General features: G+C 44.0%; 1 protein-coding gene across 1 annotated transcript in view; it reads left to right on the forward strand.

The window, feature by feature from the left end:
- Positions 1 to 10,665: 10,665 nt before the first annotated feature.
- Positions 10,666 to 25,780, forward strand: part of RIPOR1 (RHO family interacting cell polarization regulator 1) — a 43,217-nt gene continuing 28,102 nt past the window's right edge. The window contains exon 1 of the mRNA XM_015817538.1: positions 10,666 to 10,749. Within this exon, the coding sequence (XP_015673024.1) occupies positions 10,731 to 10,749 (19 nt within the window). The 5' untranslated portion in view covers positions 10,666 to 10,730. The remainder of the gene's footprint in view (positions 10,750 to 25,780) is intronic.

Consider the following 25,780-nt stretch of genomic DNA (forward strand, 5'->3'; position numbering starts at 1 on the left):
GAACAGCCTGTTCAGTGAATGCAGTTGCTAAGTGTGTGACTGACCCAGTGAGCATATTGTGAGAACAGGGTTAGTGGCTGAGTGGAGGCTAAAATCCGGGTGACCTAAGATTCATTGGGTTGATTTTGTGCCATCAGAAGTGAGTATCAACTTCTAGTGACCCAGTAGATAGACTTTCTCCAAGAAAGTCCTCCCCTTTCCTTTGATCTTTCCCAGAATTACGAACTTCACAAGTGAGCTGACTTTGCCTAACATGTCCAAAACATGATCATCTGAGCTTGGTCCTCTGTGTCTCTAGCAAGAACTCTTGATTTATACTGTGATCCATTTGTTCGTTTCCTTGACTGTCCTTGATATTTTTAGTGGTCTTCTCCTACATCGGAGTTGGGGAAAACATCCACGCTCATTGAGTTAGTCTATGTCTGATGAACGTAGAGCAGTGGTTCTCAACCTTTTTAATGCCGCGACCCCAACCGGTCGTAAGTTGAGGACTAAACCGGTTGTAAGTCGAGGACTAAACCGGTCGTAAGTCGAGGACTAAACCGGTCGTAAGTCGAGAACTAAACCGGTCGTAAGTCGAGGACTTTCCCTGCCCGGGAGCGCCACGCACGCGTGGTTCCGCCCTCTGCGCCGGCCGAGGCGTAGCTGGCAAGCGGCAGAGACGGAGCAGGCCGACCACCAGCTGGCCCAGCCCACGGGAGGTAAGGCACCCGCTGGAAAAGGGGGAAAAATGGTGGACAAAAAAAATGGCGTACAAAAAAAATGGCGGACAGCCTTGCTTGGCGACCCCCGTGAAATGGTCGATCGACCCCAAATGGGGTCCCGACCCACAGGTTGAGAACCACTGACGTAGAGCAATCTTGCAGTGTAAATGAGACTGTGTATCTTGATATGTAGTATGAGATTGGAAGAAAGTCAGAAGCTGAAATAATAGGGCTTTGCCTGGACCTTTTAGTAAAATGGACTATTGCCCTACTTTATGGAAGAATTACTGACGCGTACATTGAACGTCTCCTGTTCTTAATCTTCAGCAGCTTGTGCGGATCTGTCTCAGAGCTTAACAACTCTTTCCATTTTAGGATCATTTGTCTAATGACAATCCATTTGGCTGCTCCTTTGAATGTGTGTATTCTAGACGTCTTTTCTCCCCCTCCTTTGGGGTGCACAGATCAGATCTACCCATGATGTGGGAATTAAATGAATACTCTGTTAGCCATCAGAAGAAAACGTAACATTAGGAGCAGTGTGGATGCATCCATGCCCTGTATTCTCTGACATTGCAGACTCTTGTAATAGTCCAGGAAGACTGAGATCAAAAAGATTTTGCCTGGATGGGATGGCTTTACCAGCATAAAATGAGAAAGCAATAGAGATAGGGATAGGGAGTGGCGGGGCGGCCTGGAAATTCTGCTTTTCCCCATTTTCCCTACCTGGTTGTGATATTCTTCTTAAACGTGAATGAGAACATGTGAGTCACTCAGTTATAAGCTTTCCCTAGTGTGCCCCTGAGTTTTTGTGCAGTTGTATGCTGTTCTTGCGTACATAAAAGCACCCTATTTCTGACAACACTAGCAGTGGCTTACAGTAATTCTTTTTTATGTTGTTACTTCAGCTCTAGAGAAAACAAAATAGATCCTAACCTGGTCAGTTGATCACAGTAAATTGATTTTTTCTTTCTTTCTGGCTTTGTCCGTTTGGCTGAATCATTCTTGGGCAGAGTGTGGTGCTGGATTCATGCTACTCTACAAAGCATGGTTGACAAACTATAATAGCTGGATTCTCATCCTAAGCCATACCAAACAAATCTTGCTGTAAGTTCCTGTACAGGTTGCTTCTATTGTTGACTGTTGTTTTTTTTTTTTTTTGTCATATGCACAATTGTCTTCCAACAATATAAGCTGGGGTATAAAAGCTAGAATATAAGCTGGGAATGGTATTCTAGAGTCTCCCTTATTTTGCTTGAGAGAGAGAGAAAAAAACAGCGTTCTTTATTCACATTAGAGGTCTCCAATGAAGTTACAGGTAGTCCCCGACTTACAACGATTCATTTAGTGACCGTTCGAACTTACCCTGGCACTGAAAAAAGTGACTTATGACCGCTTTTTCACACTTACGGCCATTGCAGCATCCCCACAGTCACGTGATCAAAATGCTTGGCAACCGACTCATATTTACGACGCTTGCAGTGTCCCGGGGTCATGTGATCAGCTTTTCCAACCTTCCGATCAGCAAAGTCCGTGGGGAATCCAGATTCACTTCACAACCATGTTACTGACTTAACAACCGCAGTGATTCACTTCACAACTGTGGCAGAACAGTTTGCAAAATGGGGCAAAATTCATTTAGCAAGTGTCTCACTTAGCAATAGAAATGTTGGGCTCCTTTGTGATTGTAAGTGGAGGACTACCTTTAAAGTGTTCAGCATTCAGAGAACGTGCTTTTCAACAAGTTGTGTGTGTGTCTGTGTGTGTGTGTGTCTGGAAGGCGCAACAAATGCCATTGTCCTCTGAAAGCCATCTGGGGGGGGGGGAGAGAATTAGTAGGAAGGGAGGAAGCCAATTTGAACCCATTAACCTTTTTTTTGCAGCTCGGTGGCCCTTCCACCCTAGAGGAAAAACTCTGCCCCCTATTTCAAATGAAATTGTGTTTTCTTGGTAGAATTTCACGGGTGAGAGTTCTGGGCCATTCCACTCGGAATAAATATAGGAGTAGATCGCTAATTAGCAGCTCCTCCAAGGCAAAGGTCCACAGCTAGCACTTAAAATAAATTATGCACCATTCGTTTTCTTGGAAAAGTCTCCGCTCTTCTTCCCTTTCTCCACCCCCACAAGTTTTGATGAGATGGGAGGAAAAGAAGGATTTGCAAAAGCTGCAATCTGTTCTCTCTCCTGCAGCTGCTCGTGTGTCAGAAGCTGCTTTGAAGCTTTGCTCTGAGTGTATATCAGAGGGTGGTTTTTTTCCATGGGCTTCTTCGGATCTGGAAGCAACCAGATTTCAGTGGGAGCTTCACTCTTGCATCCCCCCCCAAAAAAAGTATAAGCAGACATGGAGAGAACATATAAAGGAGGAAAATAGGTCTGGTTTTTATTTGTGCACATTTTATTCCTATAGCTCAACATCAAAAACAAATATAACGGGTAGTCCTCGACTTATGACCACAATTGAACCCAAAATTCCTGTTGCTAAGTGAGTTTTGCCCCATTTTGCCGCCTTTCACTGAACAGTTGTTAAGTGAATCGCTGCAGTTGTTAAGCTAGTAACACGGTTGTGAAGTGAATCTGGCTTCCCCCTTGACATTGCTTGTCAGAAGAGGATCACATGACCCCAGGACACTGCAACCGTCATAAACATGAGTCAGTTGGCAAGCATCTGAATTTTGATCACATGACCATGGGGATGCTGCCCCGGTCATAAGTGTGAAAAACGATCATAAGTCACTTTTTTCACTGCCATTGCATTTTTGAACGGTTACTAAATGAAATGTAAGTCGAGGAATAGAATAGAGTAGAGTAGAATAGAAATAGACTAGACTAGACTAGACTAGACTAGACTAGACTAGAATAGAATAGAATAGAATAGAATAGAATAGAAATTAGAATAGAATATAGAATGGAATAGAATAGAATAGAAATTAGAATAGAATATGGAATGGAATGGAATGGAATGGAATAGAATAGAATAGAATAGAATAGAATAGAATAGAATAGAATAGAATAGAATAGAATAGAATAGAATAGAACTGGAAGGGATCTTGGAGGTCTTCTAGTCCAGCCCCCTGCTCAAGCAGGAGAACCTGTCCTATACCGTCACAGACAGGTGAATGTCTAGTTTCCTCTTAAAAATCTCCAGTGTTGGAGCGCCCACGATTTCTGGGGGATTACCTATAAATGTAACTCCTGGATATGGATGCCATCTAGACATGGATGTTACAGTAATATTCTTCATAGCAGGACTAAAATAGCTTGCTGTTTTTATTGTGATTATCCTGATTTTCTAGATGTGGGATGTTTTACTGATCTCCCCTGCAGGTACTAATCAAATCCGGTCCTGCTTAACTTTGTTTGAACTCAGCCAAGTTCAGGCAGGTGCTGCCACCTGCTGCGATAAAGTCCTCAAGGACAGCATTTTTTAGACATGCAGTAACTGGAGAAAAGAAAAGGGCTTATGATGGCTAGGTGTGGAGTTACAGCACCTACATTAGGTGACAAACTGCCCAGATGGAATTAACCAGTGGTTTCCTAAAGCACGTTTTTGTAGATGAACCCACAATTGGCTAGATTCCTAATTATATGATGATCAACTCTGCTCTGTTGAACGAATCACTGTCAGCTGGATTCCTACAGCGTGTCAAGCCGTAATTCCTAGTGACTTAACATACCAGAATGTCAAACGTTCACACAGGTTGAAGCTAAAACCAAACCAGCCCCATTAAGGCTTTCACATGTTGCCGTTGCATCATTATTTACATAAACTAGTCTTTCTACCATGGGTGCTAATCATCTCTGCAGAACTGGGAGTGAGCACCCCACGCAGCTTCCCAGCCTGTTATTTGCAACCCCCCCAGGCTCCTTAAGAAAGTTGGCTGCCAATTAGCTACATTTCAGCAGCGCACTTTTGTGCCCATGTGAAGAGGGAGAGAGGGTGGCTTTAAAAATTGGGGATGACTGCAGTTTGCCTTTCGAAATCCCTGTGACCTCGACACGTCACCAGGCAATTAGAAGTCCACACTTAGAAGTTTGAAATTATGGAATTACGACTTGCGTCCTGAACCACTGGGACATTGCATGCTATGCATCAAATAGTTGCATCGACATACAGCCTGGTGGTGGAACTCTTTTGGTAGCACTGGAAAAATGTTACAAGTAAAACTGCTTTGCAGCGCGCTCAGGAAATGCGAAAGGGATGTTGTGTTTTTGATGTTGCTTATGGAACGCATAGATAGGTTCTGATCACACCGGCTAAGTGTAATTTCCATGTTTGGAATGATTGCTGTAATACAGCAAGAGAGAATGGAGAACGCATTTTGCCATTGCATCAGTATCAGATTGTCCGCCTACTTTATGTTGACCTTAAAGAGTCTGCGTTTTCTTAGCTTGTGGTTTGAGAACTAGGGGTTAAGTCTGTACAATAAGATGAGGAAGAATCAAGTTCATGTCCATTCTCAACCATGACTTTGGGCCTTTTGAGTTCAGTCCACCTCACAAGGTTGGGAGACAGTTGGAGAAGGGGATGCTAAGTATATTACAGGCTATAAAGAAAGACAGGCTATAAATCTAACAAATAAATTTTTGGAAGCAGCGGGAGAACAAAACATCTCTTTTGTCCTTGGAGGAGCCCAATTGGTTTCCTTAGTGTCTGCTACGAATTTGGAGTTTTGCTTAATTTCTGGGGTTCGCTCTGCCTTGTGCATTGAATATATCCAGGATCAGTATCAATGAAGTTACCTAGTTGGGTAATGAAACATCTGCAAGCAGACAACCAAGATCAGAGGGAACCAAGGACTCCGTATTTGGACTCCCAAATTGTGGCCATATTTCTACTCAGAGTACTGCCAAAGAGGAAAACTCTACGTAGGCAATTGGAGAAGCAGCCATAGTAATTACATTTAATTCAGTTGAAATCAAACTGACATTTAATTTTAGCTTTGCCCTGGCCTCATCTGCTCAAAGCACAGGGCAACCTTAGACTTATATACCGCTTAGACTTATATACCACTTCATCGTGCTTTACAGCCCTCTAGAAGCGGTTTATAGAGTCAGCCTATTGTCCCCAACAATCTTGATCCTCATTTTACCAACCTCAGAAGGATGGAAGGCTGAGTCAACCTTGAGCCCAGTCAGAATCGAACTCCTCGCTCTGTGGACAGAGCTTTGCCTGCAATACCGCATTCTAACCACTGCGCCACCAACAGCTCACGTTATCATGGCTTCATAACAAAATGAAAGAAAAAGTTTTCTATAGTGGTGGTTTTCAACTTCAGCAACTTTAGGATGTGTGGATTTCAGTTCCCAGAATTCCCGTGCTGGGAAGTTGAAGTTCACATATCTTAAAGTTGCTGAAGTTGAAGTATACCACCATGGTACAAGAATCTTGTATTTGTTCAAACAGCTCCAGCTAAACTCTCAAAGTAAAAGGTATGGAAAGAAGCAGCTGTTGTGGACCACAAATGTACGCAATTTTTGTTATCTATAGGAAGCTTACTCAGTCTTAAAAATTGCTGCACGTTCTGATTGTGGGTAAATAAACCTATAAACACAATAATATTCCTGGAATTATAAAGAAGAATCACATGGGACCTCTAAGTATTGCTGGTATTGGTTGATGTGTAATCCCAAAGGATTTCTTTTTATTGAATCATGCCTCAGTCTTACCTATGTAAGATAATGAAAATAATTTTTTGTTTTTGTTTTTTAAATCGGAGAACTAGTGTAATTTAAATTTAAAGGCGACTCAAGTTAACTAGAAAAATTGTACACATGAAGGAAGTTATGAATATTTAGCAAGAAAAAACTGATTATTTAAAGAAAGAAAATTAGATGTGATAAACACACACACACACATTATCAATACCATACAAATAATGCAGAATATATGCAGAATATATTTTATAACCTACTGCATATTTGAGATTGTGTTTTTCTTGTTTTCTGACATACATTGGGTCAACAATAATACAATTTCATTAGGAGTCTTTTGTTTTCATTGTTTGTGAGCCTAGCAATATATATTTTAGGTCTGAACATCTCAGATCTTTTTTTTGTCTTGTTTTCTTTAAGTCGCAACCTAACTAACTCAGAAATTGCTCTCCAAATGTTTCCATTCAGCTTTCTCTTGCCAGATGTTCTCCAGATATCTTGGACTTCATCCCCCATATTTCCCGGCCATCTAGTTGATTAATGATGGGAGTTGAGATCAAGCAGTCTGGTGAGCACCAGGCTGGAGAAGATGACTTTTTAATTGGCCCTAAAAATGGTGAAAGACTGTGACCTTTAGATGGCACTATGAGCCAGGAAGAGAAAACGGGTGTCCTTATCGTTCCTCTGCCTTCAAGCATTTTGGGGAAACCCACATTGCGTTGGGCTTGAGTTGAATCACCTGTCTCCAGACAGTGCTGTGCCACCCAACCTCTGGTTAGGGGAGACTTCTGAGAAGAGACGGCTTTTGACTTAATGCTAACCTTTTAGCAAAAAGGTGTCGCCCTCGGTTGGCGGCCCACAAGATTCCAGACAATCAGGTTTGCGGGAAGTTAGGGTGGGCCGACTCAGCTATCTGTGTGGGGTGTGTGCGTCCGTGCGTGCGTGTTTAAGGTAGCCGTGGATTGCAAATTAGAAGGAACAAGCTTTGTTTTCTTCTGGCTTCTATCCGTGGGAGAAGTAATCTTTGGAGCTTCAAGGAGGGTGTGCTGACTGGCCCGTTTGTGTTTGCAAGCGGCAGAATTGCTGCCCAGGTTGTATTGCGGTTTAAAATTGTGTCTCTGGGATCTCACTCCTAAGGAGAAAGTCTCCAAAGCAGCAGGGAATGGGAGAAATGCCCTGGGTCAATTCCAGGACTGATGTAGATATTATGAGATAAATACTAATTACCTCTCTCTCCCTCCCCCCACCTCCCCAAGGATTTGTGGTTGGCCATCTGGTTCTGGATGTTCATTTTGTGGCTGCCTTTATACTTCAGCGGGTTTTTTTCCCCCCTGTCTGAAAAGGATGCATGTTTATCTTCTAGCTATCCATCTGACTATCCATCCATCCTGTATCTACAGTTGGAGCACATGACCGTGGTAGACATAGGGTCACTTTGTTGATCTTTAAATGTCCATCCTAACTGCAGAATAGCGCTTACAGGCAGTCCTACAGTTACGGGGACCGTTTGAAGTTACAGCGGTGTCGAATGAGGAAGACCTATGACTGGTCCTAAGCCAGGGGTAGGCAACCTTGGCTCTTTTATGACTCGTGGACTTCAACTCCCAGAATTCCTGAGCCAGCCATGCTGAGGGGAAAGAGAGAGGTTTCCAAGCTGAGCCATGCTGGCTCAGGAATTCTGGGAGTTGAAGTCCACAAGTCATGAAGGGGCCAAAGTTTCCCCCATGCTGGCTCAGGAATTCTGGGAGTTGAAGTCCACAAATCATGAAGGGGCCAAAGTTTCCCCCATGCTGGCTCAGGAATTCTGGGAGTTGAAGTCCACGAGTCATGAAGGAGCCAAAGTTTCCCCCATGCTGGCTCAGGAATTCTGGGAGTTGAAGTCCACGAGTCATGAAGGAGCCAAAGTTTCCCCCATGCTGGCTCAGGAATTCTGGGAGTTGGAGTCCACAAATCATGAAGGGGCCAAAGTTTTCCCCATGCTGGCTCAGGAATTCTGGGAGTTGAAGTCCATGAGTCATGAAGGGGCCAAGGTTGCCTACCCCTGTCCTAAGCCATCCTAAGTTGCAGCTATTGTCGTGTCCCCATGGTTACATGATCACAGCTCAGGTGGTTGGTAATGTGCTTGCACTTACAACAGTTGCAGTGTTCTTTGCCACGTGGTAACCATTTGTGGCTTTCTCTGCCGGCTTCCCACGAGTAAAGTCACTGGGGAAGCCAGCAGGAAGTCACAAACTGTTCCTGTTTCCACCACTTTTTCTCTCTCCCGTTCACTTCCCATAGTGTCCTCACCTGTAGCTCTCACTTGTAGCTTTTGCCCACCATCCTGTTTTCTTGGAACTCTCACCCTTTCCCGTGTCACTTGAGGTCCTCATTTAATGACCTGTGTGGTCCTCAGGTTACAAGGGTGACAGGGACTGCTAGGATTGCAGGCGCTTGATGTTGTGCTTTATGACCGTATCGCTTAGCGGCAAGAACTTCCCATCCCAATTCTCTTTGTAACCCAATTGTGCCCTTTTCAGTGAAGCAATACTCATCTGTAAGAATTTTAAATCTGGTGTCTTTCATTGTTGACCTTGATTGCTGTGGGCAAAGAATAGGGGTGGCATTTTATGGCAGGAATTGGAGACACCTGGATCGCTGCCAGGACTACTCAACTCTACCTTTACACAGAAAATGGGCAAGGAGACCTCCGAGTAGAATTGTCCCTAATGCCATTTTTCCGCCCAAAGAAAGGTAGTTTTTCCTTTTTTTGAGGATGTCTTGAAAGGATTTGGCAACTTGACAGAAGAGGTCTTCCGGTAAGGATTAGCCACCTGGTAAAGTTATCATTGCCTCCTAAAAGCAACATTTTAAATTGTGTTTCCTTTTGTCTCTTCATAACAATAGAAAATGTGGTTTCCTGTTCTTCCCCCTTGACCTGTTCGCTTTCTCTAATGTGATCTGAAGCATCGTTTCAATTCAGTTTCTGTTCCTCTGATGAAATGGGGAGGAGATGTAGGGTTTTGTTCAGCAAAATGGAGCATGGTGGGCTTGAGAAGACTCGTGATTTGACTTGTGGCAGCATCTTGGGTTGTCTCTGGTGGCATTCCCAGGGAAAATTTGTTTCTTCCAGTTACGAAAGCAGAACTGGAAATTTCATTTATTAAGAGAAAGAGGCTGGGATTCACTGCTGGATTGTGCCCATCCCTAAGGTGGAGAATATTATTAGTTGTTCCGCTTCCTCGTTAATATCAGTATTAATGACTTTGATAAGGAGTTTTACTTGAAAGAAGCAGAGCTGTTGACTGGAATCCATTAAGGACAGCATTTCTTGATTTTTAATGGTGAACAGAAGCAGATGTTTTCCACAAGTGGTTTTCTCACCCCTATAAAATAAGCTGGGTTGATTAAAGAAAACAAAAACAAAGTCTCAGCTTTTCTGTGTCTATTAAAAAGCCAATTTCCCCTCCTTTGCATGTGGTCACCTTAAGCGAAACCCTGAGCCTGTTGGCCTCCAAGTAAGAGGATTAAAATCCTCAGAGGCCTCTTCCACATCTGGATCTCATCCAGCTGACGCATTAAATCTGGTTGGATATCTGGAAATTACACCCATATACATAATTGGAAAAACCACTGGGTTTTCAATATTTATATTAAAAAATAATAGGAAAAAACAAAACAACTACAGCACCAACAGGAAAAAATAAAGGAACATAGTAGTTATACAGAGAGGAAGGAAGGAAGGAAGGAAGGAAGGAAGGAAGGAAGGAAGGAAGAGATACATTATGGTAACTAAAATAATGTAAACATGACAAGAAAGGGAAAAACTAATTAGCAGGGGGGGAAAGACCCATATATGAACTACTGATTACAGTACTGTATAAAATTCATTCAATCCATACGCTCATACTTAAATATAGACCACGTTGAGACCCGTGGCTTCATCTTCTCATTTTTAGAACTTTTCAGAAAATAGATAACAGACTCATATCCTTCAAAGTGATGCAGGATAAAAAGGAGGAGAAATGCTTGATCCACGTTCTGAACCACACGTGGCTCTTACATTGAGACCCCTAGATCTCTTAAGGAGAAGGCGATGGGGGGAAAAAGCAACTCTTCCTGGGAAATCTTATTCCATTTTCCCTTTCTTCTGGCTTCCTCCACGGCTGTGTGGCTTTTGACTCACCATGGGAGCAGCAGGAACTTTGGTGATGTCAGGAAAGACGGGGAGGAGACAAATTGCTTGGCTGGCCAGCCAGAACTTCTCTTTGCTGCAGTTAGTGGGGACTATGCAGAGAAGCTGTGGCATCCGGCATTTGGGACTCTGCTATTGATCCTTGAGGGACAGACCACTCCTCTTCAATTCAGGACAATGGACTAAGCCCCAGCTTCAGGATGAGAGGGAAGGACAAAGGTAATAATGGCTGCTCCTTAAAAAAGTGGGGTTTTGCTTTCCCATCTCCAGATCCAAAATGGGTTGAGCTTGAGGCAGCCAAGGCTGCATTCTTACGTAGCCTTGGAATCCCGCAATTTGTGGATTCTTGTTTCAGTGGCATCCTTGCAATGGAGATGGAAAAGGGGAACCGCTGAGCAGCAACCTATGTAAAGTCTGAATGCTGTTGCTATTGCTATATCAGATTTACAGAACGGGGCCCGGTAGGTTTTGGCTAATGGCATTGATTCCCAATGGTAATATAATGTAGATGACTCCGCTCCGAGAGATTGACAGGCCCTTAGTGTTAAGTTGGCAGATTCGTTCTTCACTCAGCATGGCTGAAGAATTAAAACAAGGTTCACCAAGGAAATCCTCTCTTGCTGAAAAGTTCTCCATTTTTATGGTTTTAGAGATATTTATTTGTTAGCGTTTACGTTTTATTTTGACCGAAGAATTTACTTGGATGAGTAACGAAACAGCTCAACGTTAACAAACTTCGTTGCAGTTGCTATGATTATAATCTGTTTTAGATACTTTTGGCCTGGATGATTAAGTCTTCATTGACGAATTGCAATAATACTACTACGTATATGTAGAGATGTGGGTCTATACATACAGTATGTTGTTCATAGTATGTTTAGGTATGTGTCATGTATGTGTTTCACTTTGAGAACAGGCAACTAAATTTCATTTTTGATGTGTGCCATTGTGCCCACAGTATAAAAATGATAATAAATGTTATCTTATCTTATCTTATTCCAACAATTCTCTCGCTCTGCCTAACTAAAATTTTTATTTTGACTGAAGAAGTTACTCGGATGAGCAATGAAAGGTCTCAGATTAACAAATGTTGGTCCAGTTGCGATGATTTTAACCTTTTTTTTTTTAGTTAGGATTTAAATGTTTTAATGCTGCAGTAAGCCAGCCAGAGTTGTCACAAGAAGGGCGGCGAATAAATTAAATAAATTCATAAATGTTGGCAGTTATAAAATGTGGCCTTTCGTGGCAGGCTGGCGCATTAAATTTGCGCTTAGTGGTGTGTGTTTATCTGCAGATGTATGTTATCTTTGTAAATTTGTGCCTCTATAAATTGCCCCATAGTTGAAAGAAGGGGGTAGGAAAGAGTTGTTGAGAATTGGTTGGCATTCAAATCAAATCAATTATTATTATTATTATTACTTTGGGTTCATAAAATGAGGGATGGCAAGATTTTGACCCTGAGGGTATTATAGAGGCGTTGGTTATGGGGTGCTATCCAGTGGGGATGCATCTGTTTCTTCTGGCGTTGTCAGACAGATTTTTACATTGCTGATTCTGCACCCCAACATTTTTCTAGGGGGGTCAAGCCAAAAGCTCAGGGCCACGTGGCAAAAACCCTTGGCCCTGAAGCTTCTCCTGTAATGGAGCTGTTGATCTCCAAGATGCCACGAGACGGCTGTGCTTTTCAAGACAGGATCCTTACAGTGCCAGCTCTGTTGTGCCTATTCTTTGGCCCTTGCCAGGATCCCTACATAATACTTAGTTGGGCTGCTTTGAAGCGTCGTGGGAGTTCTGGTGATACTAGCGCAGCCCCGTTCCAGTTGGGTGGGACCAGATCAGCTTGCCAAAAGTGCTTGACGGACTAGCTGAGACCGATGAAGAGTAAAAAGGGATCGTTGCTACACACAATATGTTTGCTTGGGCAGGTAGAAGGCAGAAGAGTGGCAGAAGAAGTAGAAGAAGGACAAGAAATAAGATCTGTAGGTAGCCTTTGACTCACAGCCCTAAGTGAGCCCGACATTTTCGTTGCTAAGCAAGGCAGTTAACGGAGTCGTGCCCCACTTTACAAGCTTTTTTTTGTCACAGCCGTTAAGCGAATCACGTGGTCATTAAGCGAATCCAGCTTCCCCTCCCCGTTGTCTTTGCTTGTCCAGAAATCAGCTGGGAAGGTCGCAAATGGTGATCACACGACCCGGGGAAGGTGCAACCATCATAAATACATTCCGTTTGCCAAGCGCCTGAATTTGGATCACAGGGCCGTGGGGATGCTGCAACGGTCGTAAGTGTGAGAAAACTGGTCGTAAGTCGCTTTTCGCAGCACTGTTGTGACTTCAAACAGTCGTTAAAGCAACCGATTGTAAGTCGAGGTATCGCTGTAGTTGAATTTGCAGGGCAAAGCTGCATATAAAAGGCCATTTGTTTTTGTCTGAATGCGTTACGCATGCCCAGCCTAAGGTAGGATGGTTTATTTTGGACCACACAGACCAGAATTTGAACTCTTTTGGCTTCTTTTCTCAACCCAGACTTGTTTTATCCAAAGCATGCCGTGTTTGAACCCAGCATTATTGTCATGTCCCTGACTTGTTTTTTTGTTTTGTTTTGTTTTGTGTCCCACCCAATTCACTGGCAGAGGAAGGGGAAGAAAAACAAGGCAGGGTTTAGATAAATAAGTGATGATTTCTTTCTTCAGCAGCAGAACTTCCTATGACAGTGGCTTGTTGAACAAACAAATCCTGACTTGGATTATGAGCAAGCAAAGCCTTGGTCTTGTGTCACAGTGAAGATATTTTCCAGGAAGATCCATCCTCAGTTTCCATTCTAGCCATTGCCTTTAATATTTATCAGGGCTGGTCAGGATAAAATTTCACTTCTCTGTGGTTTTTTTAAAGAAAGAGAAGCACTTTCCTTCCTTCCCCGTTACTCTCCCATGTAGTACAGGGAGTCCTTGACTTACGAGCCACTACTTTAGTGACTGAAGTTACAGCAGCATTGAAAAAACACAGATTTACGACCAGTTTTCACACTTACGACTGCTCCAGCAGCCCCATGGGGATGTGATCCAAATTCCGGCGCTTGGCCCCGCCGGCATGTTCACAGAGTCCTTGGCTTACGACCACAGTCTAGCCCAAAATGTATGTTGCTAAGTGAAATATTTCTTAGCTGAGTTTTGCCCCATTTTACGACCTTTCTTGCTACAGTTGTTAAGTGAATCGTTGCAGTTGTGAAGTTAGCAATATGGTTGTTAAATGAATCTGGCTCCCCCGTTGATTTTGCTTGTCAGAAGCTCCCAAAGGCTGGATCCTGTGAGCCCGGGACAGGGCAACTGTCACAAACATGCCAAGCATCCAGATTTTGATCAGGTGACCAAGGCCAGGGGTAGGCAACCTTGGCTCTTTTATGACTGGTGGACTTCAACTCCCAGAATTCCTGAGCCAGCATGGCTGAGCTTGGAAACCTCTCCCTTTCCCCTCAGCTTGGCTGGCTCAGGAATTCTGGGAGTTGAAGTCCACGAGTCATAAAAGAGCCAAAGTTGCCTACCCCTGACCGAGGGGATGTAAGCGTGCAAAGGTTGTACCTGTGAAAAATGGTGATCAGTCACCATTTTCAGAGTTGTTGTAACTTTGAACGGTCACTAAATGAACTGCTGTAAGTCGAGGACCCACCTGTATCTATGGAGTCACGGGATCGTCGTTTGTAACCTTCCCAGCCGGATTCCGACAGGCAGTGGGGACAGCCAGATTCGCTAAACGATCCCATGATTCACTTAACAACTGCAGTGATTCATTTAACAGCTGCAATGGTTCACTTAACAACGGTGGCATAACGGGTTGTAAAATGAGGCACAGCTCACAGAGCCACTGCCTTGCTTAGCAAGGAAACCTTTGGCTCAACCGTGGCCATTAAGTCGAGGACTACCTGTACAACGTTTTTTTAAAGAGAATAATAAACCCTGCATCAACGACTATGGTGGTAAAAGAAGTAAGAGGAATGGATTGAATGAGATTTTTAGAGAGGTGTGTCAGGAGACATCCGTTGGTGCCTCAGTTCTGCAAGTCTCTTTGGGGTTTTTTTTCTAATTAGCTAATTCCAGAGTTGTGAGTTTATATGACTTTTTTCCATGACTGCAGACTTGGACACCGGCCACAGTAGACGCTGCACTAAAAGTCATGCGTTTGTTTGTGAAAAGAAGAAGGGCAGGTTTTTAGCTGCTATGACTAGAATCTCGGAAGCACCTAAACCAGGGGTGTCCAACCTTGGCAACTTTTAAGACCTGTGGATTTCAATTCTCCAGCAGGGCTGGCTGGGGAATTCTGGGAATTGAAGTCCCTGGAAAGTGGCCAAGCTTGAACGCCCCTGATCTAAACTTTGTTGAAGAAGGAAACGTGTCTTGGGTGATCTGCGTGTTCTTCATTTTTTGTCGCACCTTTGGAGTTGGGAGAGCTTACATTATGTTATAAGTCAGTGTTTCTCAACCTTGACAATTTTAAGGCAAGTGGACTTCAACTCCCAGAATTCCACAGCCAGCAATGCTGGCTGTGGAATTCTGGGAGTTGAAGTCCACATGCCTTAAAATTATCAAGGTTGAGAAACACTGTTATAAGTGGTAGAATAAAACATCACAAGGCAATAAGCCCATTAAGGAGGGCTTGGCATCGGTGCAACAGAGTTAATAATTTGAACGGCCTTGGCGCAGCCCGATGTTAAAAGGCCGGCTCTCTGTGTAGGAGTTAACCTTATGGGAAGTTTTCAGAGCCTTTAAGCATAGGTTTCACTGATAATTAGCTGGTCACATGGGCTGGCAGAATTGACTGAGGAACAATAAAATTAGTATTTGCAATCGGATGAACAAGGTCGGATTGACTTCTCAACCTTATTGTCCTTGCAGTTGGTTTTTGATATCCTCTTCCTTCTTCCTCTGTTGAGAAAGGGTGAGAATTCAGATAGCCTTTGAACCCACCCTAACTCTTCAAGCAACACATTTTTCCAGGATGTGTTCAGTAGTAGGAAGGAACAGATTTTTGACCATTTCCCTCTAAGAATCAGCATTAACTCTTTCTCAGTTAACACCACCCAGTTATATTAATTCCAAATCTTTTATCATCCTTGTTGGCTGGGGACAGTACAGCCTGTTGTGATTCCAATGCGGTCAGCAGGCACAAGCTGGTCATCCCAAAGGTACTTTTCAAACACAATTGGACTTTCTTGGTTTTGAAAAGCACCTTTGGAACCACCACGACCTGGATGATTGACAATCTCCACTGACAGTTCCACAAGTTGATCCTTTTTGGAAGGAGGATTTTACTTCTAAGATACTATCTTAAAGAAAGTCCTACTTAGCCCTAGAGGTAGAAATCCTAAGGGAATGGTCTGTAGAGCCAGGGCTGACTCCAGAATTAAGGAATAAAAAGTGACCTCTTATACTGCAGAAGTGCCTGATAATTATGATGGGAGGCCTCAAAAAATATGGCCGTGTCAAGTCTAGCCAATCTTCTAAATCTCTTCAGTGCTCCCTGTTGACACTAAGCGTTTGATCCTCAGTTCTGTGGTCTTAACTTGGAATGCTAGGCATGGTGAGATGTGGAGAGTCAAGGCGGGCAATCAGCAGAGAGTCCCATCAAGAATTGGGGGTGCCGGTACCTGCCAGATGTTGGTGTTAGCCTTGCAGAGAAGATCTTAATAGCTGGGCAGCTCTGATGGGTCTAAGGCAGTGGTGGCGAACCTATGGCACGGGTGCCAGAGGCAGCACTCAGAGCCCTCTTTGTGGGCACGCGCGCCGTCGCCCCAGTCCTAGGCCTTCAGCTGGGTTTTATAAAACCTTTTTGCTTTAGGCCTCCGCCGCCATGTGCAAAAAAAAAAAAAAAGGTTCAATCAGTCAATTTCAATTTCTCGCCGGAAAGAAAAAGATCTCGCTGGAAAGAAAAAGTTGGAACTGTTTGATTGAACTTTTTAGTCCCACCCAGTCTGCCATTACCATTGCAGCCACGCCCACCCAATGGGCCACACCCACCCAATGGGCCACACCCACCCGGCACTCGACGATGCATACGTGGGTTTTGGGTTGCAGTTTGGGCACTCAGTCTCTAAAAGGTTCGCCATCACTGGCTTAAGGGATGCCAGGCCACCTAGTGACGTTTCATAGGACAGATCCTAAACTTTAATTTGCGTCCAGAAAGGAGTCTTGCAGAGCTTTTGAACTCTGCTGGCAAATTCAGCAAAGGGAAATCATGGAACATTCTGATGTTGCATTTGGAAAGAAAGCAAGGAAGGACACGCAGCACTTTTGATGGCCTCTCGGTTTGCTTCTGGACCACAACCGCCAGGCTGGTAGAACCGAAACCTCACTTTGGTTTCAGATCTGTGTTCTCCAGGCCGGCTCTTTGGCCGCGCCTGTTTTTTGTCTCCTTTGGCTGCCTCCAACTAATTGTCTCCCGGCCTCAGTTTGAAGGAGCAGGGTGAGCTGCGTCCCGTTTCTGTCGCGACAGTTAAGAAAGCAATCCAGTGCATGCTTATGAGTCGATTGCTTTGAAGTTTTCCTTCATATTTTCTCTCTCCTGCCCTCCCAAGAGGCCTCTCCCCGCCCCATTTTAAATTGCTAGTTACCAATAATAAATGCTGGCCGAAGTCATGGCAGATGGAGAGGCCTCTTGGCAAGGAGGACTCAGCCTTGCTGGCAGGAATGGGGCACAGTCTCCATTCTGTTGCTATAAGGGAGCAAACTGGCTTCTCTGGGTTACAGCTGTATCTGCATTATCAGATGCCCAGTCCTTTGAACCCACCCTAGTCCAGATGTCTCTCCGCCTATTGGTGTTGTGATGATGTTGTTGTTATCCATTCAGTTGTGCCTTGACGATTCTATGAGCCAGTTTTCTTCCGATCTTGCACTGCTTCTTTGAGTTGTTCTGGGCTCTGCCTGGTCTCAGCTTTGACGGTGTCCAGCCACCCTGTTCTTTAGCGGCCTGGTTTCCTTTTACCGCTAACTCTTCCCAACATAATTGCTTTCTCCAGTGAATTCCCCCCAACTGACATGGCCAAAATAAGTGAGACACACTTTTGCATTATTTGCCTTCCACTGACATGTTTGCCATTATTAGCTCCAGAACTTAACTTGTTAGTCACCTCAGGAATTGGTAATTGTGGTATGATTCCTCTGGACCTGGAGTTTCACTACCTGTAGTTAGTATCTCTTGAGTTAACTCTCTCCACCCTTAAGCCTTTTTCTGGCTCAGATGGCAATCCTCTTATTTTTAATAAAGGAATGACAGTTTGAGAAAGGAACGTGTGGCACCGAGAGGCTCATTTTTTTGCTCCCGACCCAAAATGACTTCCCTTGTACATTTCGGAGCTTTAGGATTCCATGCAAACCTGGGGAAAAGGGTTTAAGCCCTTGGTTTGAAATGACCAAAAGTGTCCTTATGACAACACACCACCCTCCCAATTTCCTGAAAATATGGAGTTGGTGCCAGCCAGTTCAGAGTTATTGGAAGTACAGTTTGATACATGATGATAACTACGTTCTCTCTCCATATCTCTCTCCATATCTCTCTCCATCTCTCTCTCTCTCTCTCTCTCTCTCTCTCTCTCTCTCTCTCTCTCTCTCTCTCTCTCTCTCTCTCTCTGTGTGTGTGTGTGTGTGTGTGTGTGTGCATTGTCCATATGATTGACTCATCTGATAGAATTATAATCGTGACTGAAATGACACGGGGGCATTTTTTTTCTAAAATGTTAGAAAATTGAATTATCCAGAGAAGTTGCGTGACAGCGCAGGGAAAACGATGGGCCTTGCTTGCTTTCTAACAATTATATCCTTGGGGGGGGGAGGGTACATGTACTTCTCTGGTTAATGCTAAACCGCCTGTCCAGTTTCCCTCCCCATGGGTCATGTTGGAAAAGTTATTAGTGGTGGCGGGAACTGCTAGGGAATTCCAGTATTATCATTGCCTATACATGATAAGTGGTAATCTTTGCAATGGGAAATGGAGGGTGTGATTGTTGTGGTTAGTTGCAAAGTCGTGTCCGACCCATCGCGACCCCATGGACAACGTTCCTCCAGGCCTTCCTGTCCTCTACCATCTTCTGGAGTCCATTTAAGCTCACGCCTGCTGCTTCAGTGACGGTGTGATGCAGATCCTTCAAAGTACCGGCTGTTGTGCAGAGAAGTCCTTCACAGGGTGCTGCTCTGTGCTGCTGGAGAAGTTTATTTTATGGAAAGTGAGGAAACAGAGCAACAGAACAAAGCAGGGATTCCACAACTGAACAGGGACAGCAGTTCAGCTTTCTCATCTCCAAATTGTTGACCTTAGGACTGTGAAGTGCCTGGAGGAAGAAGACTCCTTAAAGACAGAGTTTCAGCAAACTAGCAGAGCCGGAAGAAGGTGGTGTAACTTAAGCTTGGTGCGGCAGGAAGAACACACATCTCAGGCGCCTTTGCTCTGCCGGCCTCCTGTTGACGCCCCAACTTCCTCCCATTGTTCGGCTTGCTTGCGAGGACTTAGCCAGACGGGAGGAAGAGAGAGGCCTTTTTTAAAAAACAAAATCTCATCTACACTGGGCTGAAAGGGAGACCGGCCTTTCCTCCCAACCCAGTGCCTTTGTTTCATTCTCGCACCTCCAAAGTTTGTGATCTTATCACTCCCACTGGCTTCATTGACCCGATGGCAGGAACCCACAATTCACATTTGCATCAGTTTCTCGGTAGTCTAGTGCCACAATCTGGGTTTCTTTCATTTCAGTGGAAGCCAGGTACCAGGCAAGGGAGAGGCTGAAATGAGAGCTCAGGACCACTCAAGGAGAATAAGAAGGATTGTCCTTCCTCAGGATCCTGTTTTCTTTCTCCTAGGTCAGGGGTAGGCAACCTTGGCTCTTTGATGACTCGTGGACTTCAACTTCCAGAATTCCTGAGTCAGCGTGGCTCAGCTTGGAAACCTCTCCCTTTCCCCTCAGCATGGCCAGCTCAGGAATTCTGGGAGTTGAAGTCCACGAGTCATAAAAGAGCCAAGGTTGCCTACCCCTGGTCTAAACCCAACATTGGGTTCTTCAGTGGCATCCTAGTCCAGGGGTAGGCAACCTTGGCTCTTTGATGACTCGTGGACTTCAATTTCCAGAATTCCTGAGTCAGCATGGCTCAGCTTGGAAACCTCTCCCTTTCCCTTCAGCATGGCCGGCTCAGGAATTCTGGGAGTTGAAGTCCATGAGTTGTAAAAGAGCCAAGGTTGCCTACCCCTGTGCTAGGTCCATCGTCGTTGTCAGCCATTCAGTCGTGTCCGACCCTCAGCCACTCGGTGGATCAGCACTCTCCGTGCCCCTCTTGTCTCACACTGCCTCCTTCAGATCCGCCATGGTCATCCCATGGTCATCTTTTATAGTGTCCAGCCAGCGGGTACTAGGGTGGCCCCCTTCTCCTTTTTCCGCTGATCACGCCCAGCACGATTGGCGATCGGATGAGTCAGCTTGCACAGCATGACCAAAGTGTGACCGCTTCTTTTTGGCGATCTTGGCTTCAAGTGATCTTTTTGGTGAGGTTAGGTCTGTAGGACTTCTTTCTTTGTTATTTTTGCAGTCCCTGGGGTGTGTAATTGTCGCCTCCAGCACCACAGTTCAAAGGCATCCACCCTTCTCCTATCAGCCTTTTCCAGAGTCCAGGTTTCATAGCTATAAATAGCAATTGGGGGAAAAAATGTTGCACGTTCAGTTGGGAGGCTGATGTCTTCGTTCTTCCAGATGTTATTCAGGCCAGACACTGCAGTTCTTCCTATATGCCTTCTGATCTCAGGGCTGTGACCACCACTTTGGTCAACTGATTGATTCTGCTATGTCCACTGCAAGTCTGCTGGCTTCTGGAGTTCTTGTTTCTGATGTAGCCCCGGGGTGTAGACCCCAAAAGCAGGCAAGTGGGCCACTCAAGCGGAAAAGAAAAAATCCTCTTCTCAGTCATGTATGTACAGTGTTGAGTCCTACCATGGTATACCATTAAGCTAGCTAGACGTCTGGACAATCACTGTTATTCCTACCTATAAAAAAAATAGAAAGCAAAGAAAGTTTGAACCCGCGACTGACAGCACGTTCAGAGAATGTGTTACGGTGCGTGCAGAGAATGTGTTAAGGTGTTGAATGTCTTTCCTAAGGTAAAAGAGGCCTGGGGACAAAGTGCATTGAGGTCATAACTCATGTTGTGCATGACAGCATCTTCTTTTTCGAAGCCACCGTGCCAGCAGTTCGTGTTCATAGCACATCATCCCCTACTCACTTTCTCCAGATGTTTGTTCTCTAGGGAGAAAGCTAAGCCATTCTAGCTTTCAGGGCTCCTTCGAAAGACAACCTTGACCTTAAAATGATAAGACTCTACAGAAGCTGGTCGTTGCAGTTACATGGACTATTTAGTACCGGCAATAACAAGTTATCTACACAAACTTTCCCATGAAGATTCTGGAGTGCAAGTTGAGTTCCTAGAGCAAGAGAAAATTTTTGTAGTCGGCTGGAGATAAATCTTGAAAGGATCAGAGGGGATGATAGGGATTAACTTTGCTAGTTAAATAGTTGGGAGTTTTCTTTTTACTTGCCACATGCCAATCTTATTTTCTCTTCCAGCAAATGACTTGCCTTCATTTTTGCAGAGTGTTTCCAATCTAGCCATTTGTGTGTGTGGGTCTTCCCCCCAACCTACCTGGTTGTTTCTTGGGATGTTGGCATGCACCCATTTAAAGCAACCACCACTTTTGCTCTTTTTTTTTAAGAACGCAGCTATGGCTTATATAGAGCCCAAAGGTTATGTTAATAAAGATGATGCTTGAGCCGGTGCTTTCCAAAATGTTAGCTTCCAGTTATTTTACTGATATTGTAAATCTATAGAATAAGATGATAGGCTTCTCTGAAGATGCTTGGAGATACACTGAGACGGTCATCATTCTGGTCATCCCCTCTTTAGAGACACTTTATTTCTAGCTTCCCATTTCTCCTTTTTGATGACCATAAAAGATAGGCATGTTGGCTCACGTTTGTAACTAACTTCATACTTTCAATAGCCTGAGTACGAACCTCCAGAGGACCCATAAGGGAAGCCCCTGGGTGTGGATGGAAAGACAGCTCGGGTCGTGCTCTTCCATTTGTCAAGAATTTCTTTAGCCTGTTCTTCTCTCGTAGAAAATTTTGGTCATCTGCCCCCCCACACCCTTCGCCATCCCCCACTACCGCTTTAAAAAAAAAATCCCTGGGTGATTCATGCCAGTCTTTTGATTAAATCAGGATTTGTGACTCATTGGACTTAATAAAAACTGCACCAGGTTTTCCAGACGATTGCCTTTGAGGATCTAGTCAAGCAGCTAAACGTGGAACTAAGCAAAGAAGCAGGCTAAATTAGTATAAATCCCACCTAATCAGCTTTCCTCTTCCTTCCGTGAAGAGAGTGCCAGCCATTGGGAAGTTTTCCTTATTGCCCTCTGAGATTTATTTAGGATGCTTCGAAGCCCCTGAGTTAATCCTCAGGATGAAGGGATATTCAGTAGTCCTGAGACAGACTGTTACCACTTTCAATTGAAGATAGGATCGTATTTCGGTGGGTTTCTCACAGGCGGGTTCATTTTAGAAAAGTGCTGGATGTCTTTGGTTGCCCAAACTCATATTTTAAGAAAAGATAACCTTTATTGTCATTTTTTTTACACTGGGCACAACGGCACACATCAAAAATGAAATTTAGTTGCCCGCTCTCAAAGTGAAACACATATATGACGCACACCTAAACACACGATGAACAACATATGCATAGACCCACATCCCTACATATACGTAGCAAATAAATATTAAATACTGTCCATCTTGAATATATAACGGAAGGAGGAAGCTTGAGAGTTCGCAAGGTTAATGCTGTAGGGAATGAAACTCTGGCTGAATCTGGATGTTCTGCTTCGGATACCACGAAGCCCCCTCCTCCCAGAAGGGAACAAGGAAAACAGGTCGTGGAGAGGGTGTGTAGTGTCCCAGATAATCTTACGGACCCTGCTCAAGCAGCGCTTCTGTGCTATGTCCTGGATGGGAGGGAGGGAACTGCCAATGATCTTTTCGACCATTCTCACCACTCTCTGCACCGCCTTCCTGTCTGAAGCAGGGATGCCTCCAAACCAGACTGTGATGCTGTATGACAGGATGCTAAAAAGCTAGTAGGAATATCTAGGAAAATTATTCTTTGTTTCCTTGCTCACATTGGTCTCTATAAAACCCTTTCTCCTTCATAATTGCCCCTATAAATCTCTAGACAAATTATTCCTTAGGCAGACTTGATAGTGACAGCTAAAATGTACAGATAAATCCACTTTTTGTACTAAACCATAGTTTTCTTTGTAGTTGGCTGGGTTCGCATCGCACAGTAAACCATAAACCACTATTTACAAAGCATGAAAAATTGTAAGATGTTCGGTGAAAATTTTAAGAAACTCCACTGTGGCTTAGCCTCAGTGTTCTTGTCCAGTTCAAAATACACTTTAATTGTATTCCTCCTTTTCAGTTAAATGTTTGTGGCGATTATGCAATGTTAAATACAACAAACATGTTTCTTTTTCCTTTCCTTTCCTTTTTTTTTTTTTTAAAAAAGAAAGAGACAGCAAGTCTTGAAACCAAAGGTGTGGGTGTTTAAAATTTGCTTTTGTTTTCACAGTTCCGTCCCTAAATTGCTTGGGTGGTTTTTTTTTTCCCCAGCCCAGCCTGGAGTAGCAATTAATTGATGGGCTGATTGAGTGTCAGCAGACATAGATAGCTTTTGCTGGTTTGACTGCATTCATCTGAAGATGCTTTCTGAAGTTTTGCTTGCACATCTTTTGAAAACATCTTTTGTGTGTCTGCCATGTGTGTGCACGCGTGTGTGTGTTTTTAGCTTGAGCAGGCTTTAGGGTTTGCATGGCCTTAATTAAACAAGGCTTTGAAGCCTGATCCAACACAAATTGAAGCCGCAATGTGTCAGAAAGAGTGGAACCCTTTTCGGCAGATAAAAATCTATGTGTCACCTTCGTTGGTAAGAGAGAAGCCATGGGAATTCAAAACCTTGCCTCTGCTAGCAGCCCAAATGGGGAAAATACTAAGATACAGGTAGTCCTCAGCTATAACTGAGACCAAAATATCTGTTTCTAAGCGAGACAGTTGTTGAGTTTGGTCTCATTTTACGATCTCTCTTGCCATAGTCGTCAAGTGAATCATCGCAATTGTTAAGTTAACAACATGATTGTTACGTGAACATGGCTTCCCCGTTGGCTTTGCTTGTCAGAAGGTTGCAAAAGGTGATCAAAGAACCCTGAGACACTGCAGTGAACTGTTGTAATTCGAGGACTACCTGTACATACGAAACTTGGCTCGCTTGCCTGCAGCTCGCCTCCAGCTGTTACTCCAGTTCCTAACAGGCCATGGACTGGTAGCGGTTGGAGACCCTTGGTCTAAAGGGGTGATGGTCAGGGTACGAGCTGCTGTGGCCAAGGTATCCTGGTACAAATAGGTTTGTAGCTAGCATGTTCTGAACTTTAAAAAAAACAAATAGGTAGAAATCCTAGTGGTCCAAAGGAATCCACTCCTCTGTAACTTATTCTTAGTGTAGTAAACTACAGTGCTGGGTGCTTTACTCACCTGCCTCTTAGTCAGCCCATGAGGAGGATCTCCTGGTCTTCCACACCTCTGCTGTTGACAGTACCAGTTGCCGATTATCTTTGAAATGCTAGGAATGTACAAGTGGAGCCCAGCCCTGGATGGAAGGCACCAGGAGGCCTCCTACTTGCCAAACGGTATGCACAGTGTATGTTCAGAAATGGGAAAGTGTCTTTCCCCACCGAATTTGAAGGCCACAGTAAAACTTAGAACCTCACCTGCTTGAGATTGAGGTTCTGCATCTTAGGGGCTCCAAGGATCTTACAGGTATTTTCAACGTCCAGGTAGGTCTTTGGAATTTTACAGTTACTTCCTTGTACGTTCACAGACTGGGTGAGTCTGCTTGGCCCACGAAGACCGTGTGTGTGTGTAAGGAAGCTGGTTCCTGTGTTTGCTGTCTACTCTGCCTTTAACGCAAGACGAGCTCCTACCAGCCAGAGCAGACAAGAGGATAGAATTAGGCAGACTAACCTGTAGCCTCTGGAATTAGTGGAAAAATTGGAGGAGTTAGGGATGAAGAGGAAGAGGTTGAAAAATCAAGGCACAACTTGTCGAGTGATCTAATTAAAGGGCCTGGTAGAAAGCCATTTGTTGCTTGGGATTGCTACTACTCCTTCTTAATTGTTTAATTAGGCCACTATTGCACTTGTGACCCAACACTGCTTCAGTCTTGATCACAGCTCTCATTAACCAAGAATAAAGTAGTGTTGGCTCACAAATTCTGTAGTGGCTTGTTTTCTGTGGGTGGAGAGGGGATAGCATCCTGACTCTCTGCTAGATTGGCATGATGTAGCTATTTGTTGAAGAGATGTATTGGCTGAGTGCTGGTTAACTTGGTTTGGATGACACCCAAATCTATGGGGCAGTGGGAATAAGTAGGAAGAAGGCAGTTTTTCTGTATGGTAGGCTGTGTCAGGCTGTAGCCAGGCAGCTGTTATTCAGATGTCAAAGCTCTGGGCCAGAAGTAAATTGACTTTGGTGTTGGTAATGCACCATTTGCTCCGTTACCTGTGTTTTTTTTCTCCTTCCATCAGTCAGAATTTTTTAAAAAAGCGTTAGATTTAGAATAATTTCATGTAATCCATCTTCTGGGGAGGCCACTTGGTTTTGATTGCTTGATACTATAAAACATTTGTTTTTAGAGCATTACATCCTTCTCAGTCCCCACTCTGGACTGGAAGACACGTTGACTTTCATCTTCAGTTGTTCCCTTTCCAAATTACCTTTCTTGCATTTTCCTAAATTAATGGACTTTTTGATCCTGTTTGCCTTCTTTCTAACTTTGGAAAAGGAAATACTTTGTGATTTGCCCTTTGCAGAACACCTCCTGTTTTTATGCCATCTCACAATGTGCCCAATAACGATGTAGACCTACGAGCAAATTGTTACTGTCTCTATCTCTATCTCTGGCTAAGAACCAGCAGAATCAAAACAAATAACTGGTCAGGAAAGGAAAGTCAGTAGAAAACAATGAAAGAATATTCTGGACAGAAGCAAAACAAAAATATGCAATAGAGACACTTGATCTGTTGACTGCTTGATGGAAATTGAGTTGCAACAAATACAGTGTGAGCAAACATCTCGATAGATACATGTAGGAAATGCATAAAATAAATCCCTCTGTCTATAATTA

Source organism: Protobothrops mucrosquamatus, unplaced genomic scaffold (assembly GCF_001527695.2).
Source record: "Protobothrops mucrosquamatus isolate PMUCROS unplaced genomic scaffold, P.Mucros_1.0 scaffold605, whole genome shotgun sequence".
NCBI lineage: Eukaryota > Metazoa > Chordata > Lepidosauria > Squamata > Viperidae > Protobothrops > Protobothrops mucrosquamatus.